General features: G+C 42.7%; 1 protein-coding gene across 4 annotated transcripts in view; it reads right to left on the bottom strand.

Moving 5' to 3' along the window:
- Positions 1 to 5,036: 5,036 nt before the first annotated feature.
- Positions 5,037 to 19,762, bottom strand: part of SORCS1 (sortilin-related VPS10 domain containing receptor 1) — a 675,554-nt gene continuing 660,828 nt past the window's right edge. The window contains exons 25-27 of one of the 4 annotated variants that reach the window (XM_006879949.1): positions 7,087 to 7,192; positions 6,800 to 6,960; positions 5,037 to 5,415 (exon numbers count right to left, since the gene is read on the bottom strand). In XM_006879949.1, the coding sequence (XP_006880011.1) occupies positions 5,408 to 5,415; positions 6,800 to 6,960; positions 7,087 to 7,192 (275 nt within the window). In that variant the 3' untranslated portion in view covers positions 5,037 to 5,407. The remainder of the gene's footprint in view (positions 5,416 to 6,799; positions 6,961 to 7,086; positions 7,193 to 19,762) is intronic. The other 3 variants (XM_006879948.1, XM_006879951.1, XM_006879950.1) reach the window with 3 other exon arrangements.

The following is a 19,762-nucleotide window of genomic DNA, read 5'->3' as shown; positions in this document are numbered from 1 at the left end:
TCAATGCAGCATAGTATTCCATTGTGCGAATATACCACAGCTTCTCTACCCATTCGTTTGTTGATGGGCATTTAGGTTGTTTCCAACTCTTTGCTATTGTAAACAATTTTAATGAAAGTTTACAGAGACTTAGGGTTTCCAGTCATTCATTTTTGCACTTTTCTCTCTGCCCACCTCTCCCCCCAATTCACTTTTCTCCTTGAAAAGTAAAAGACTCTTTCATTGCTATGCAATCCCTCCCCTCAAGTCCACTGTACTGTACAGCCTTCATTCTGGACTCCTGACATGACAATAATACCTAATCCCTTTTAAACAGTTCTCTCCCTCATCTGTTGCAATACAATATACATTATTCCTCCCCTTCTCCTCCATCTTCCCTCAAGCCCGAAGTCAGTCCTGTTTTACACTAGTGGTCCTATGCAATATTTGTCCTTTTGTGACCGAGATATTTCACTCGGCATAATGTCCTCTAGGGTCATCCACTTAGCATATTTCATGAGTTCCTTGTTTTTCAGTGCTGCATAGTATTCCATTGTGTGAATATACCCAAGCTTCTCTATCCATTCACTTGTTGATGGGCACTTGTGTTGTTTCCAGCTTTTTGCTATTGTGAACAAAGCCGCAATAAACATGGGTGTGCATCAGCTTGAATAGTCTTAAGTCTTTCTCCCATGGCTTCCTTGCTTGGCTCTGTATTTCAGGAAGCTACATTTTTCTGAGCTCCACTGCCCACTGGCTTATACTTAGGTTTGGCCAATGAGCAACACCCCTGGTAGTAGCTATGTCTCCAAGGATCCAGCTCCTGCCAGACACGTCCTCTATAATGTAGTTTCAGTCTCTTGTGGGCACCCTGGCTCCTGGGGTCTGGTGCTAACTGGGTTCCTACAATGCAAGCTGTCTTCAAAGTGATCCTCATCTCCTATCTCAGGCATCCCATTATTCAGATAATGAACCAATTGTTGCGTTGACCGATGATGACTTTCTGAGGGGTAAAACTGTGCTCTATAGGGCTTTCAATAGCTGTGTTTTGTTAGTTTCTTCTTAAACCAGATTGCAGACTTTACTCCCAGAGTCCTCTTGGGTATATGTGAGCTTCCAACATTTTAGTTGGCTGCCCACATAAATGTTTCAGTAAAATATAAAAACAACATGGTGCCCAAGGAGAGATGCCACTTAAGTAGACCAGATATAAAAGATTTGGGTGCACTGCACTGTTTATTTTCTACCAACTCTAACACAGTATTTGGGGCTCTAGGGAATGATTCATTCTTTATAAAGTCAAACGGGGGTCTTTCTCTTCCAAATCGTATGCATGGCTCCTCATAAGTTTTTGTATGACGGTGAATTGCTTAAGGGCACACAGTTACATGGCTGGAATCTGGAGAATCCCAGCCTCCTGAGTCTAGGTCTAGAGCTGGTTGTACTTTCACTCAACTCTTGAACCTTTAGGTGTCAGCTCCTTGGGTACAGCTTTGGTATTTTAGTAAATACAAGGTTAAGGACAAATCTGAGTTTGTTGTTTTTAAATAATTTAAAAATCTCGGTCATTAATCAACATGGTACCCATTCCAGAGGGGGAAAAATGTTTTAGATTGATCTTCAAATAGTTTAATTAAAAAAAAAGTTTATGACAAACTTAAATGCAGACAGAATTCAAATAGAAGACTATATTCTACATTGTTGTAAAGAATTTAAACCTGTCGGGTTTTTTTCTGGAATTGTCATGAAATTAGCCCTTAGGAAATCCTTACGGATTTCTCACTTCGGTAACTAAACTAACCACCAAGGTTTGGGATAAAAAAAAAAACAAACATCTTGAGGCAGGTGTTTTAGAGACATTATCTGTTTAATAAATATGATTGTAAAAGCAATAAACAAGAGCAATTATACATTACACTACATAGTATTTAACCAAAAATACATCAAAAAAGTCATTTTAAAATTAGAAGTAGTTCCAATACTATAAGAAAACTTTCATTGTTTTTTTTTTTATTTATTTATTTTAAATTGGCTTCCTATAAAAATAAGTTGGCAAATGAGGGATTTCAATGCTCAGGTGGAATCCTGGAAACCACAGAACAGCTGCCAAGCACCCCACTGCTCTCAAAGTTGCTGTTTGGAACTTCTGAAAGAAAGCAAAGCAAACCTCTGCATTTTGGACACTAAATCCAATTAGGAAGAGGCCAGGGGGAAAGTGTTGGTTGAGTGGTTCAGGGTAGAACATGCACAATTTGCCTTCTGGGATTTGGAAAAACCTTGCAAAATGAGATTTTTAGCTTTCCCCCTTACCCTGAATCATCCTTACCTTCTACGATGCACCCATGCTTCTCCCCCACCTCTCTGGCCTGAAGTCCATTTCCTCACTGTGTTTGGACCTGCTGTTAGGCATTAGGCAGTTGAGACCCTCTCGTTTGTAGATTCTCGTTACTGCCCTCTCTTTGGTCCTGGAACAAGTGTGTCTCAAACTTCAGTGTGCCTCAGAATCATCTAGAAGGCATGCTAAAAGAAACTGCTGCTTTCTAGCCTTTGTGTTTCTGACTCAGTAAGTGTGGGTGGGATGGAGGCAGAGAATTTACATGTCCAACAAGGCGGAGGTGACACTCATACTGCTGCTCTTGATATGACACTTAGAGAACTGGCTTTGCTCAGGAGAACGAGATTCCTCTCAAAAGCAACTCACCTCTCTAAACACCTACGGGTGGCGAGGGGAGGGAGCTTTGTGGAGTGACCCATGGGGACACTGGAGATGCAGAACCAATATCTGGTCTTTTGGGACCACTTTCCAAAGTTCCAGGCATCTCACGTTCACCTTCTTTCTATGTAACCATTTGGTTATTCCTTCAACAAACACTTTTCTAAACACCTACTCTATTTAAAGCAAGGCACTGTGCTAGATTAAAAGTGCTATTTCCATTTTCACAACCTTCCAATGGTTATTATTTGAACTGCAACTCTGAGAAAACTCTGTGCTATTTTGTCTGAGCCCCTTTTGTCTTCCAGATAAACCTTGGAATGCTCCAGCTGAAGAGGGTGTATGAGGATGTTTCCTATGGGATAGGAAGCCTGGCAGATTGAGGATCAATTGAGTTCTACATGTAGGTGGCTGCTCCAGACATCGTCCATTTCCCAGACTCACACTGGACGTCCTCAGCCATAGAACGTGCTGGATTAACTCCTGACATAAGCGTTCCTACTCTCCCCTGTGCCTCAGCTACATAAGAGCAGGGGTTGTCAAAATGGTTAGTGCACCCACACTGGTACCAGGTCTTGTTATACCCTGTTTTGACTTGGGGACACAATCAATAAGGAGGCTTAGCTCTCCATGGCATCTGGCAGAACCCCTTTCTCCTGTACTTCAGAGCGGGTTTTAGTCTTGTCCAATCTATAATAATAAAGGGAATTCTCTGGACACTTTCTTTCTCTTTTGCCCCTCTCTGAGCTTTCTTTTATGACCACCCTGGGGAAACTGGCATTTATTTCTTCATGCTTTGAGGCCAATCCTCTTTGCTGTTCAGGGATTAGATAGTATATGCATGCAAAATGATTCAGATCATTTTCAAAATACATATTACACATTCAAAATGCCTTCCCAATGTAAGATAAGATTGTCACATATTCTGAATCCCTGACACGCTTACACAGTAAACCCAGGAACCTGGATTTCCTTTTGGTGAGAACTGGTTTTATTTCCACATACAACTTCACTCTATTGTGAGAGAGGAAATAACGGGTAACAGCAACAGTCATGAGAGGAAATTGCCCTGCAACATTAGAACATGTTTGAAACACTTCCTTGCAAGAATCTTCTGGAATCTGACTGTATGAAAGTTTTGTTACGATGTTGGGAACACCATTAAACATTTGTGTCTTTTCTTGTCCACTGTACATGGGCAGAGTGGAATTGCTTTGCATGTGTCAACTCTTTGTCACATCTGCTATGTTTCCAGAAGGGGAAAAGATAGGGATGTGTGAATGAGGCAGGTAAAGGAGGAGAAAAGGATGCCTGGAGCTGAACGGTGCTGGGAAGGTTACAGCATGGTCCATGTGGATGAAGGCTGGCATGCGTGCGAGTATACAAAGTCAACAGGAGATGGAGAACTTGGGAAGAAGGAAGGGCAGGGCTGGTGGAGGCTAGACCAGTATTGAGGAAACAGCATTATTAACATCCAGAATTTAACAATATGTTTAGGGAACAACAACAAAAAAGAAAGGGATAATTTGGAGATTGAGAGGAAGGGATTCAAAGACATAAACAGATCATGACTACATGTGAATGGCAGACACATAGGATGACAAGACAACGGGTAGTGGGGCTCCACTTCTACATTAGTTGGGGCAGGAGGAGGGCAAGGTGCCAGGAGAAGCAGTCACGGCGGGGATGGGCAGGAAACACAGGCCCGCTTCTGACAGGCTTGCCTCTTTGCCTGCCTTCCTCTCTTCCCTGCTCTACCTGCAGACGTAGAGTTTCACCTCACTTACTTGTTTGTGTGGCCCCATACAGTGGAGAAAGTAGCCCGTGGCCACTCCTGACAAGAGAGCCACCCCAGTCAACTGAAAAAGGAAATGGCATTGAGGAAACTGGACCAGAGAAACAGCTCAGGATACCAAACTCCTGTGCGTGTCCTTGTGTCTTAGGAAACGGGCCTAGGGGGCTAATCCGCCCATCAGCCGGAAGTGCTAAAAGAGTTGTTAAATCTAGAGCCAAGAAGACTTCCAAAAATACATGCAGATTTTCCTTGGCCTATATATGTTAGGAATTTTTTTTTCTACAAACACGACCGATCAGAAAAAAGAGAGAAGGAGAAGAACAGAGTGTGGGGAGAGGGGAGCGTTTCCAATAAAATAGAGCACCTGTACACTGCCCCTCCGAACATGATCTCAAGGTACTGTCCACATGCACAGGCTTAAAGCTAAAAACCCTTGTTGTCTGTGTCTGAAGAATTAAAAAGTCCCGATGCAGTGAGTGTTTGTTTGGTTTTTTTTGATTTTGATCATTTTTTTAAAATTTAATTTGTTTTGTTTTGATTTGTTTTTAAACTGGCGTCCTCCATTCAAACATTTACATAGGTAGGGATTTCTTTTGTGCTTTGATTCTCAGCAACTATGGAAATACTTCCTGGCAAAATAGGAAACAGAACAACAAAGGAAAGAGAGAGAAAAAAGAAAGGAAGAAACAAAAAAAAAACATAAAGTTAGTCGTCATGAAGGATGATGCACTTGACAAGAGCGAGATCCCCTCCTGATCAGCAGGTCGCCTGTAGCCTTTGGGGGGCTTTTTCTTAAATTGCAAAGTGTGCCCCAGCAGATCCCCGCTTTGGCGTTGAAGGTGGAGTGGCGTGTCTTGCTCTTTGCAATCGGAGAGATGAGTCACCGGGTTGAGCAGAAGGGGAGGGAGGGGAGGGTAAAGCTACTCTCCTATGAGAAAACGTGCACATTTACTCATTTAATGACACTGGAAATGGAAAGGGGTCAGAGACTCTGCAACGTGCTGGGACGTGGTCCCGGTGCAGGAGGGACTGACTTCTGCATCAATAAAGTCACCAGCAGTTGCATTTCATCCCCCGTGGAAATGGGATTGAGAATCAAATGACCCAAAACAAAGAAAGATGCACTCAGGCGCTCTCGAAGTGAATAGCTGGCGTGAATGCTTCTAGGGACTCAGAGACAGAAAAGCCTTATTTCCTCCCCCTTTTCACCCAAAGCAATTACACATTTATCACCCTGTCTCCCCAAAGAAAAGAAAGCGTGCTGCAAAAAAGTGGGCCCCAGATGTGGCTGCCGTTGCTAGTATTACCCACAGGTGGAGCCAGCCAGTGCATTTAAATTTCTCCTTAACCCAACCACAGGCCTTTCCCACATCCATTCAAGGCGAGGGTTATGTTCCCACTTAGGTCCTCATCCCCCCACCCCCCAAGGAACAGATTAAAAATCCTACGTAAGGGCCTTCAAGGTGGTTGACATTATCGCATTCCAGTGAAGCATGGGTTGTTATGCACACGTCTGTCACAGTTGTCAGCAATGCAGCGAGGGTACACACAGCACCGATTCCTGACGCTGACAGGAGGCACCAGGGATAGAAACTGATCTGCAACGGTGGGTCTGAGGACTTGGCTAACCTTCTGGGAAATTTCCTCGACCACAAATGGTAGGGCTGGAGGATGAAACCTCACTGTACAAGGCCTCCTTCACAGGGAGCCAGTGAGAACTCTGGGAAAATGAAGGCCCTTTTCTGACTTCTGCTATGGGGTGAGCAACAAAGACCTTTGCCCATCGGCTCTGTCACACATGGCCCCCCCCAATAGTCTCTAGGGCTTTTTTAATCTCTGCCTTTTGGGGCACAAATTCTCAGCTTCCATGTTCTCTGTGGGAGTGGGGAGTGGTTCTTAGATAACGTTAGATTAAAAAAAGAAATTGTGAGGGTCATCAGGCGGGCCAGTCTGACAGTATCACAATATGCCCTGGGTAGAAGTATCTCACAGTGTGGCCGCCTTATGTCCTTTCCGATCCTTGCGTGCCCACAGGTTCACAGCCAGCCTGGGAACATTCAAAGCCCAATGGTGCAGCAAGAGTTTTGGCTAAGAGGAGGAATAAACCAATGAGCTGGAAGCAAGAAGGATTTGTCTTTTGGTTTCTTTCTTTCCAGTGGAAGAAAGCAAGCAAAGAGGCGTCTGATTAGTGGTTTCTCACAGGGGTGTTAGCATAGGAGAAAGTGGTTATGTTAAGCCAGAAAAGGGTTAGAGAGAGATTCAGCCAGTGACTAGAGAGGCTGAAGAGCTTCCGGCTACTGGGAGTCATTTACCTATGAGCTGGGATTCCACCTTCTCATCTAAGAGCTGGCCAGGCCGCCTGAGGTCAGTCTGAGGGCTACCGGGCCTGCTTTCAGGGTCACTGACTGGACTGCTCATCTCCTGTTCTTTCTCATTCTGCATCTGGGCATAAACACTAATGCCCGGGATCTTCCTAAAATGTTAACAGAAACTGTCACTGTGCTGCAGGGCCAGGGTGCGTCGCTGTGACGGGTGCTTCTGGACCTGTCGGAGAGCGGAAGGGGAACTGGGGAGGTCGGGGAGGAGAAGGGGCACGCACCTTTTGAACTTGTAGATGACGAACACTGCCAGCCCCACAAACACCACTGAGAGCAGCATCAGCATGGCTGATCCACTGTGGGTTGGAGTGAGGTCCACCAGTGGGGCTAGGGGAGAGAACAAGGCAAGGTGGTGAACAGAGCGTGGAGGGGAGACTCCGGGAGCGGCCCCCAATGCTCCACACAGACACGGTGCTTCCCAGGGAACAGCCTTCAGCACAGGGACACGGTAACACCCACGCAGGGTCGATCATACAGGGATGTGTGAAGATGTCCAAACCCATCCCTGTCCTCTGGTTAGCGTTCAGGCACTGTGGTGAATGACCGAAGCACAGAAAACGGAGCCATACTGGGTGGATTCAAGCCCTGTATGACCACTTGTTGGCTGTGGGATAAAGTGGCGTGGTCATAACCCATTGATTTTGAGTCAATCCTGGCTTACAGCAATTCCACAGGACAGAGCTAAATGTCCACATAGGATTTCTAAGGTTATATCTATCTCTTTCTCGATCATCTATATCTATATCATATCTGTATCTATCTATATCTATATCTGTATCTGTATCGATCTATATCTATCATCTATACCTATTCCTTTATCTATATCTTTATCTCTATCTACATCTATCTGTATCATCTATATTATCTATATCTGTATCTGTATCTACAGCTATCTGTATCATCTCTATCTCTATCATCTATATCTATATTGTCATGGGAACAGATTATCCTATCTTTCCCCTCAAAAGTGGCTGGTGGGCTCAAGCTACAGACCTTCCAGGTCGTAGTTAAATGTGATACCACTGCACTACCAGGGTGCTTTATTTTTTACTGTAATGTACCTTAATGTAGTACAGTGGAAATACTAATATATGTCCTTGGGTTTTGGAATTATTAAATGAGGTATGTGAAACAGTAGGAATGGAACTCAGCTGCTAACCAGAAGGTCCGTGGTTTGAACTCCTCAGCTGCTCAGTGGTTCGAGAAACGTGTGGAAGTTTGCTTCTGAACAGATTACCAGTCTTGGAAACCCTAGGGCACAGTTCTACCATGGAGCTAGGAGTAGACTTAATGTCAACGACTTTAATAGCTTTTGTTGCTACTGTTTCTGTTACTATTATCTAAACTCAAAACTCACTACCCTCAGGTGGATTCCGACCCACAGTGATCCTCCAGTGTGCTGGCGAGGTTGTAAATCATAAAGGGAGGAGACAGCTGCTGGTGGGTTTGAACCACCGCAGACATCCAGCCTTTCAGTTGCCAGCACACCTCGCTCCATACAGGCTACACAACCAGAGATCCTAATCAGCATTTGGAGAAAGAGTAATATTTACTATGTATTTATTTGTAGAAACTAAATATTAAGAATAACCTCTACATTTATAATATGCGCTCAAAATTAAAATATTTATTAGTATTCTTATTTGCAGTATTTTTAACTTATTAAATGTTCCTCTACTTTGAAACAGGAGCTCTGGTGGCCTAACAACAAGAAGCTGCGCTGCCATCCCGAAGGCACATGGTTCGAATCCACCAGCTGATTCGCAGAAGAAGGATGGACAATCTCCTGTATATTGCACTGCCTCTGAAAACCCGCTGGAGGGTCAGCGATAAAGCACATTTTTCCCACTAAGTCATGCACCCAAAATGTAAAATGGCACAAGAATGTTTTTATAAATTCTTTACTAGTACCCACTCCCAACCCCTGCCTGCCTGTCACGGAGTTCTATCTGACTCGTAGCTGATCCTCCAGCAGGCTGTCCAAGGCTGTGGATCACACGGAAAGAGAATACTGGCTCTCTCCTTGTGGAGCCTCTGGTGGCTTTGATCTTCAAGAGACTATCTTTGCTTTAGCAACACAACTCTCTGAGGATTATTATCCAGTTGTTGTTGTTATGTGCCATCGAGTCGCTTGCGACTCATAGCGACCCTATGTACAACAGCCCTAAACTGTGCTCTGTCCTGTGCCAATCTTACTGCCTCTGACACATCCATCCCGATTACCCCAGTCACTGAATCAATCCACCTCATAGAGGGTCTTCCCCTCCTGCGCTGTCCCTCCACTCTGCCCAGCATGATGTCCCTCTCCAAAGACCTGTCTCTCCTTACAACATGTCCAAAGTATGTCAGGCGAAGGCCCAGAATCCTTGCCTCCAAGGAGCAGCCTGGTTTAACCCTCTCTAGGCTGAATCTATTTGTTTTCTTGGCAGTCCATAGTACATTCAGTACTCTTCTCCAGCACCACAGCTCAAAGGCGTCAATTCTCCTTCTATCCTCCCTAGTCATTGTCCAACTCTCTGATAGTCTTCATAAAAGAGAAAGAAACGGCATGATTGAACTTACTAATCTTACTATTTAACTGTGCACAGGGGAGGTCCCTTCTCTAGTGCTAGAAAGGTGTGTGGGACCAGTATTTTCCCTGGGTTCCTAAAGCCCCATTAGCCCTACCAGCCTGCCCTGCTTTCTCTGTTGCAGTGAATTCTTAATTTTAATGAAAGTTTACAGTGACCTAGGGTTTCCATTCATTCATTGTTGCACTTTTCTTCCTGTCCACTGCCTCTCCCTCAATTCACTCTTCTCTTTGAAAAGTAAAAGAAAAGTTCTTTCATTGTTATACAATCCCTCCCCCAAGTCCATTCCACTATGCAGCCTTCATTTTGGACTCCTGTCATGACAATAAGACCTAACCACATATCCCTTTTTAAGCAGTGAATTCTTCTACATGAGAGCTCCTCTGGTCAGAGGGGAAAGCCCTGGACACCACAGCAGAGTCTCCTTCCTCGTGTTTCCTCTTGGTCCACAGCTCTGAAGATTGCCTCGCTCATTCCAAACCTTTTCCATGTCAAGGTCAAGCCTGTTGTTCTTGACTTTGCTTGCCACTTACTCTCCACCCACTTTAAAATCCACATTTTGCAAATGCGGCGTAGTTCAAGCAGAAAGGACCGGCTCCATATACGCTGTGAGAGCCTGGGTGCTGACCTTTACCTTTCATCATCTGAAGCAAAAGCTGATGCCTAGAGATGTGAGTGACCTTTAAGCACATCTCCTGTGGCCTTTCTTTGCTGAGAGCTGAGAAGGTGATGCGCCAGCCAATCAGGTATGAAAGTTCAAGAATAAGTGACTCCCACACTGATGGCCTCAGACTTGACTCACGGCTGCTTCTGCTCCATCTGGCTGTGGTGGGACTGCATCCCTCGCTGTAACGACTACTGGGGAACGTGTTCCATATCACCACATACTTCTGGTGAAAACCGAAAAGCAAGCTTTCCTTCTCAGAAAATAGGCTGGGTCATTTTCATTAAATTGGCTTCTGGAAGGATCCGAGATTAAAGACCCTTTGCTGTGCTTTCTGGCCTGTAAGTCAAGCACTTGCTTAAACTATGGAGTCCAAGTGTGGGCATGAGAAGAATGTCTCCACTCCAGTGGAATACCTGTGGCTAATTTGGTTCCAGCAGAGCTCTGGCAGCCGAGGGTAAGGAGCTGTGCTGCCAACCCAACTGCAGGTGGTTCGAATCCACCAGCTGCTCACATGCTAGCACCAGAGTTGCCAGGTGAAAGAGAACCACCTCCATCTGTCACAGGCTTTATGCATAACAAGGTAGATGGATTCCATTAAACAGGGAAAACAGTAAGTTCTGAGTGCCTACTGGCATTGCAAAGGATGGAACAGGAGAACTAACACTTGAGTCTACGTCGTCTCTCTCGTACATATGCACTGTCTCTGTACTTAGTCCAAGGCCAATGTCAGTGGAAGGCAGCAATATTTCGAATGATAGTTCTGAGAACTGGAAATGAGGACCAAGGTTAGCACAGAAGAGTAAATTAACAAATGATAGAAGTGAAGCTATTGAATGAAAAGGAGCAATTAGAACCAGAATCATGTATTATACACTCTTATACTTGGATGATGAGAACATGCATGCATAATATATACCTGTATGTATACATAATTTCTACGTATTTATGTAAATACACGTATGTCAAAGTAAATCCACTGTCCTTGAGTTGATTCCTATCCATAGCAACCTTCTATTAGATTTCTGAAGCTGTTATTCATTATGGGTCATGTGAATAATATGAATGGTATTCCCATAAGGCCCCTGGTATATTTCTACCACTACTTAACACACAGAGCCACCAGGGCTCGCTATCCATAGATACACGCTCTCTAGGAGATCTAAGTGGTTAAGAAGTTGAATAGCTGCTAACCCAAATGCAAGTGGTTCGAATCCTTCAGCTGCTCCATGGGAGAAAGATGGATAATCTCTTCCTACAACCTCTGAAAACCTGCTGGAGCCTCAGCTATGACCCTTGACGATAACTTGAGTTGAATTGATATGCCCTCTAACCCACCGCTATCAATATACACAGATCTAAAACTTATTGTCTTTAGGTGCCGTCAAGTCATGTCAACTCATGGCGACCCTGTTAACAGTCAACGGGAATCCTGTCCTGTTCCATCCTCACCATTTCTGAAACACTTAAGTCCACTGCTTAAGTCACTGTGTCAATATATCTCATGGGGGGGGGGGTCCTTCCTCTCCTTCTCTGACTCCCTATCTTTTCAAGCATGATGTCCCTCATTAATGAATAGCCTCGTCTAGCTACATATCTGAAGTGTGAAAGCTAAGTCTTTGACATCCTTACCTCCAGGAAGCACTCCAGCCGCACCCTCTCCATGACATACCTATCTGTTCTCTTTGAAGTCCATGGGCTACTCAGTACCCTTCTCTAGCACCACAATTCAAAGGTATTAATACAATGCACAGATGATGGGGGTGACGGATGGAAATCCTAAAAGTCCAGTATTCAGCTTCAACAGCCAGTTTATGGCTGAGCTTATGTTTCACCCTCCTTCACTCTCTGTATTATTGTTGAACAAATATCAATCAAATAATTTTGTCTGTAACTTAAAAGCTTATCTCTTTCTTAACGTTCTGATCGTACCTTTTTTACACATAAATGAATAATTCTAAGATATATCTGAAAGATCGTGCTCTAGTGTAAACCTTTCATTTGACTGGAAATAAACTGAGATTTGGTGAGAGCTGGTCAGAGACAAGATTTCAGTAAAATGTCGAACTAATGGCCTGTTCTCTCAGAGTATCAGGGCTACAGGGAAACCAAGACAACCGAGCTTGCTGGAAAGGGCTGGCATTTGAAATAAATGGAAAAAGGGACAGGGAGACAATTGCAGTGGCAGGCTCCTGGCAACGAAGAAAGCGATCCTGTCCCCAGTCACCTGGACATCAACTTCAGCTCCTCATACCCCCACACACAGACTCTCTTCCCGTCCTCCTCTCCTCTCCTCTCCTCTCCTCTCCTCTCCTCTCCTCTCCTCTCCTCTCCTCTCCTCTCCTCTCCTCTCCTCTCCTCCCCTCTCCTCCCCTCCCCTCCCCTCTCCTCTCCTCCCCTCTCCCTCCTGATCACAAGGTAAACTTGCTTTTCAAGTGTAAAGCATTCACACTCGACTCATTATCCATCAACAAGCAGTATTCACACTGTTACACAATTAGCATGTTGTCTGAGGAAAAGAAGCTTCCGTATGTATTCCAAATCGCAAATGTGCGATATCTGCGCCCCTTCCCAAGCCTGGCGTCTATTGCTGAGTCACTTCTCAGCATCAGGCAAGGAGGCAGACAAGCAGGTAGGCAGGTAAGCAGCAGCCTGGGGGGCGGTGGGAAGGGCAGGACCATGGCCCCAGAGCCACTGCCTTCCCTGTCCGTCAGGCATCTGTTTCTCATAATCTGAGTCTGAATATAAGCGAGCCTGTTACGGCTTCACACCGCAGCACCTGCAATATCTCCATTTGTACTAAGGTGTGCTTGCTTGCATGTTGCTGAGACATGGAAACGTGTGATAAATGAGTTTTGGCTTGTGGTCTGGAATTAGCATAAATTAATCCCTCTCCAATTTCAGCCCAACAAAAGTAGTTGCATGCAGGAAAATGCTGAGGTGTTTAGTTGCCATTATTCACACACAGAGTAAAACACAGAGACATGCCATACACCAAGTGACTCAACATTTCTAGTCTTAGGGATTGGCACACATGGTTTCTCAAATCTTGTGAAAAACTAAAAATAGGCATAGAACTCTACCATTTTACTCATTCGGACCAGAGTTGATTTTAATAAAAGCAAAATGGTTTTAGTGACACAAGCAGTATGACTGTGAAAAATGCCTGTTGTTGGTTGTCAATGAATCACACTTAAAGGTAAAAGCTGAAATCGCTTACAGCAATCTTCATCGACAGGGGAGAACTACCCCCTAGGGTCCACTGCTATCAATATTTATGAGAGTAGACTGTCATATCTACCTCAGAAGTCACCAGTGGGGTCAGTGAGCAGTCCAATTAACTTTTAACCCACTGTACTTCCACCAAATCCAAATCTACTGCTGGCGAGTTGATTTCAACTCCTAACAACCTCCCATCGGATTTTCAAGGCTGTAAATCTTAGCGGAAGCAGACTGCCTCACATTTCTCCTGTGGACTGACTGGTGAATTCAAAATGCCAACTTTTCATTTAGCATCCCAAACATAACACAATCAGTGTTGGTGGAAGCAGCAGTCAGGAAGTCAAACAATGCATTTCACAAGGCAAATGTGCAGCAAAAAAAATATCTCTCATGGTTTAAAAAGCAATGACATCACTTCATTGACTAGATGCACCTGATCCAAACCACTTTTTTAAAAAAAAATTATTTCATATGCATGCAAAATCTGACAGAAATAGAAGGAAAGAATAAAAATTGATACTTTCAAAGTGTGGTAAAGAATACTGGATATGCTGTGGATTGCTGAGAATGAAGAAATCAGTCTTAGAAGAAATACTATCAGAATCCCTTTTAGAAGGGAAGATGAGAAATTTAAGTGAAAAGACTATAAGTGGCTTATTTTGGACATGTGGCCAGAAAAGATAAATTTTGTGAAAAGACACCATGTTTGATGAACAAGAAAGAGGTAACTACTCAATGAACTGGACTGAAACAACAGCTGACACACAAATGCTGATGGAACCAAGGATGGTGCTTGACAACATAACCCTTTCTTCTGTAATAATAAGGTCACCAGGAGTGTGAGCTGACTTGATGGTAACTAATAACATGAGGTTGTGTGTATAAAGGCAACTTCAAAATCTGGATTTTGGAAATCTGGGTTAAGTAACTGATATGGTCCAATTTTAGAATCAAACCCTGACTCTGCAAAGTGACTTAGCATTGGACATCATTTTTCTCCACTACACAATGGAAACAGAGTTAGTGTTTATCTTATAAAGTTGTGAGAATCAAATGCAATGTGGTTTGTAAAGCTCTGAGATGTAGGTCAAGCCCCATAAATTCAGCACGTCAGCATTATTGCTATCATAGTCTTGAAGGACTTTTATGCAGGAAATGAGTTTATGAGATGACAGAGCTTCATGGTCAAATCATTTGGGGAAATAGTACAAGCATTGTCCCAATCTTAAGAGATTTACAAGTACATTTGTACATATATGATACGTTGTTGTTAGGTGTTGTCGAGTCTAGTATGACTCATAGCAACCCTATAAACAACAGATCTACCCAGTGCTGACCTCACAATCTCTGACTGTATATTCTAGGTTCACAGAAATTCTAAAGGAAAGAAATACACTTATTTTTACCATCAAGTTCCAAAAACTTATTTAAACGCAAGTTCTTTGCATAACTAGGTCCCACACAATAGCTTTAGCAAATGGTGCTGCCTCAGCTTTGCTTGGTTTATTTTAAGGCTTTAAATTCATCAACTGATAATTCTCTGCAGAAAGCCCTTTTTGCTGTCTTATGTTTACTTTTATTCTAGCTAAGAGACTCTTAGAAAACTCCTGGCTGCACTTGACCTTAAAACTTGAACTCTCCTTACCACATTTCTAATCCAAAAGTTAGTGCTGTCACAAGTTGCAGAAGCAAGCACACCTTATCTCAGTTTTTCTTCTCTCTTGATTCCAAAACAGATCTAAGATAGGCTTCAATTCCATGCCCTGAATATCTGGATCTCACAAAACCAATAGAGTCTGAAATCTTTTTTCAGAGATTAAGGTGAAACAGAAATAGCATGGAGTGTACCCAGGGTGCGGAAAGAACAAGAGGACAGAACGACATCAGTTTACAGAGCATCTTCACAAAGCTCGTGAGCCTTCCCCTCAGTTCATATCTAGACCCAGTCCTGAGAAGTCCTAAACAGAGATCCTCTACTGAGATAAATGCATGTGTGAATTCTCAGGGAAGGATCTGATGACTAGTATTAAATCCTACATTTAACAACCAGTATTAAATCCTAGATTTAATGGACTGAGTTGTAAGGAGTTGAGATTGAGTTGCCAAATTCAGCCAACAATATTTTTGTTAGATGTTGTCAAGTTGAGTTTGACTCATACCAACCCTATAAACAAAAGATGTGAACCCTGTCATATCTGGGGCCATCCTCATCCTCTCTGACACACTCAAGCCCACTGCAGTCACTGTGTCAATGCATTTGTAGAGGGCTTTCCTCTCTTTCACTGAACCTCCACCTTTCCGAGCATAATATCTCTTTTCAAGAAATAGCCTCTAACAATATGCCTAAAGTATATGAAATGAAACTTAACTGTACTTGTTTCTACCTTCCCTTGAACTACTCTGGTTTTTTTCAAGGCCTGTTTGTTCTTTTTGGTATTCCATGAGATATTCAGTACTCTTCTTCAACACCACAATTCAAAGGCATCAATCCTGTCATCCTTATTCCCTGTCCAGCTCTTAGATGCACAGAAAGTGATTGAAGATACTATGGACTGAATCAGGTACACCTTACTTCTTTAAAATGACATCATTACTCCTTAGTACTTTGGTGAGGTCCTTGACAGCAGACCTTCCCACGGCAATGTGCCTTTTTATTTCTTGACTGCTGGTACCAAGTGTACTGATTGTGGGTCCAAGGAAGAGGAAATCATCCACAATTTCAATCTTTTCTCCATCTATCAAGATGTTGCCTATTATAGCTCACTGGTGAGGATTTTTGTATTCCTGATGCTGAGACAGAATCTATGCTGAAGACAGTAATGAATACCACAAAGAAAAAACTCTATGAGTGCATTTGGTAGATAGGCGTGAAAAGGTATCTTCCAGTTTACTGGGTTTAAAAGACAAGAGAAATTCTGATCACTATGCAAAGCATTTCTCAAATGCAGTGTTCAGAACACCTGAATGATAATTACCTGCAGCACTGTGTAAATATAGTTTCCTAGGCTCCATTCCAGAAACAATAGGCCATTCTCATCAATAAGAACTCAGACTTGTTTCCAGGAATCTGTAAATTTAACAAGCTATAGAGGTGGTTATAATGAACATTGATTTGCAAGTAAGGACTCTGCTTACTAAGATCTTCAGTCCTCATCTTTAGGGTTGTTTGGAAAAGTGGAGGGTCAAGGAAAGAGAGGAAAACCCTCAGTGAGAGATAGATTGTAACAGTGATGCCACAATGGACTTGAACATGCCAGAGATCATGAGGTTGGCACAGAATATGGTGAGGTTCAGATCTTTTATTCACAGGGTCTCTGAGTCTTGGTGGATACAACAACAACCAATAACAAGATCTTTAGAATGTGCCTGAAATTTCTTTTTATTCATCTCATCATAAAAACAAAGCCAAGCAGAATAAGACTAGAGTAAAGTAAGAACGGCTCCTGGCACCTTTTATAAGCCCAGGGAGCTGTAAATAACACAGTGAAGAGCGAGCCTGTGAGACGTTCAAGAACAGCCTCATGGCTGGTCTCTGGTAGATTTATGGGAGAATCACATCTTTTAATCACATTATGTGGAGAGGTATGTTCAGATCTCTTAGCACCTGTTATTACTTATCATAACATCATAATGGCTTCATAACTGTCAACGATCTATGTATCTGTTAAATAATCTAATTACTTGAAGAGGGAAAATATTTATTTTTGAGGGAAAAAAAACAAACCAGAAGGCAGGATTTAAAAATACCACCAGCATGACTATACTCACAAAAGATTGTAAACGATGACTGTATAGATAATAAGGCAACCGGAGGCTAAAGAGACAGATAAATTTATTGGCTGTGGAAGAATTTCACTAGTACTAATTTCATTCCTAAATGGAAAATGTTATTGCAACAATTTATTTCCCTTTACAGTTCAGGGCTCCACAACTCCTCCGTGGCATCTGCATCTATAATGTGAGGCTGAGATGATACTGTATTTTCTAAAGCGTCTTGACTAATGTGAATTCTGCCTTTGACTGGAAAGGATCTTTCTTGCCATAAAATTCTAGGACAGGATTCATGCTGTATCCATGATGGACTCATGACCTAGGCTGAATTCTAAGTCCGCTATCACTTTCCACACTTACTCATAACATGCTCAACTGACGTCAGGGAATATTAACTCTCCACTATCCCTGGTGATGATATCTGTTTTATTACACCTGCAAAGGGAATTAAATGAGTCAGCAGTAACCATAGAGGCCACGAGAACACTGTTTATTAAAAACTCACACCAACCCTTGACAAAGAGGCTTCCCTAAGTTTAAGCAATTTAAACAAGGAAACTGCTACACAGGAGAGGATGGGAAAAGATATGTATTGCATGGTATTATTTGCGGATTTTGCCTGAGACTTGAGGTTCTTCTTTTGAAAAATACTAATAATCTTGCACATGGTTTACCATGTTATAGTTGTTAGCTGTCTTCAAGCTGAATTCAATTCAAAATGACCGCATGTGTGCAGCAGAGGAAATGTGTCCTATTGGCCTTTCATGGTTGAGGTCTCTCAGAAGCAGAACACCTGGGATGCCCCTAGGTAGGATTGAACTAGGAACCTTCAGATGAGCATTGTAGTGCTAAACTGTTAGCATCACCCAAGGACTCTCTGCCTTATCAGGCTTCCAAACTAACATGCACAGAAAGACAGGAAGATGTGGTTGCATCATTTTTTGCTCATATTAGCATATTAATAGCATCTAGATAACACCATTAGTTTAACTTTTATAAGATACATGGCTACTCAAGGACCTCTTGCCCCTAAGACACAAGTTCACCCTTTAATACTTTCCCCCTTTTTTAACACTTTTTTGACTCATCTCTTATCTGGTCTTTGTCATTCATCTAGATTATAGTTATAGTAGATCCCAAATTCACAGGCATTATTCATTTGTTTTTCCTTTTGTCCACTGCCATCTGTCAATGATGTTGGCTTCAAATATGCTGGAAAATTAGATGTTAATGTTTATTACTAATTTCTTCCTACATTTAATACCACAGGCCCTTCTGACTTAATCCATGCCTCTGTTTCAGTGGGTGCCCTGAGCTGTAAATCAGATTCATTGCTGGAGCTAGACATTCACCTCTCCTTGTTATTCAGATAGATTTCTATGTGTGGAGAACTCTACAACCAAGACTGTTGAGGCTGAAAGTGCTGGCTGCCTAGGCGTGCTTGGAGAACTTGTTAAAATACAAATTTTCACATAACCACCTCTGGAGACTCAGAACCAAGACGTGTGCAGTGAGGCCTTAATAATCGGCGCTTTTCAAAAGCTTCTTAGTTAACAACATGCACTAAAGAGTCAGGTTTAAGGGCAGCTGCTTGATAGTAAGGACCTCTTTACAGTGAACTGGAAAGTTTTCACCCAGAGTTGGATCTTCTTTATCCCCTGTGGCATAATGAACCAGCTGACCTCAGGTCTTCTAGTTCATCTGTGCAAAAGTGTTAAGAATCCAAGCATCAGTGTGTTTTTCCGTTAACTAGCTTTATGAAGTCAAAAGAATCCCGACAAAGTTGTTTGTTCTGCTCTGCAGGTTAATCTGAAGTTCTGGAGAGGCGTGCATGGTTATCATACTTTTGACTGCTAAGTGGAACTCTGGTGCTTCTAAATCACCCAGAGATGCTTTGAGAGGAAGAGCTGGTGAGTCCCTCCTCAAAAATTAGCCATTGAAGGAAAAGGGGTGGGGGATCCCTGGGAGAGCACAGCAGAGAGTGGTGGGTGGAGGGAGGAGTGAAGCATTGGGAAATATTCAATGGGGACTTCAAAAGCCCAGGGGATAATAAGCACATCGCAATGGTAATTAATTCTATATAATATAATGCACATGAAGGCTTATGTAAAACATAAGGTAGATGAATGAAACTCAATATACATGAATGATTGTATAAAACACAAAGTACATGTACAAAACACAATGTATATGAGTATGCATATCAAGAAAAAATTTAAAAAGGAACTAGCCATTGAAATCCTGGAGGACAGCTCTTGTACTCTGCTACAGGTGGGGACACTATGAGATACAATTGGCTCAAAGGCAACTTGTTCATGGATTAATCTACTTAGGCTTCCATGCTTTCAAATAAAATGCTGGCTGTATAACACACTTGCTCATCGTGCAATCTCTCTTCCCTCTTAGACTTTGATCTAGTCAACTTTAGGAGATTCAAGGTTTTAAGCTGCTTTCCAATTTCCCCCAAATCCAGCAACTGAAATGATGGTTATGGGTGACGCTTGAGACATCTGTGCCATAAATTAGGACTCTAACTTGTCACCTTTTAGTTTGTTCCCTTCGTCTCCCTTTATTTTTATACTCTAACCAGCGTGTTCTTCCTCTCTCACAAGCTCCACTCCCTAGACACTAAACCATTTAACGCCTAGACAGGTCCTGGGATTTTCACCT

Source organism: Elephantulus edwardii, unplaced genomic scaffold (genome assembly GCF_000299155.1).
Source record: "Elephantulus edwardii isolate Elephantulus edwardi_28Jun2011 unplaced genomic scaffold, EleEdw1.0 scaffold00006, whole genome shotgun sequence".
Classification (NCBI taxonomy): domain Eukaryota; kingdom Metazoa; phylum Chordata; class Mammalia; order Macroscelidea; family Macroscelididae; genus Elephantulus; species Elephantulus edwardii.
Note: the sequence above shows the minus strand (reverse complement) of the source record. Positions and strands in the feature narration are given on the sequence as shown.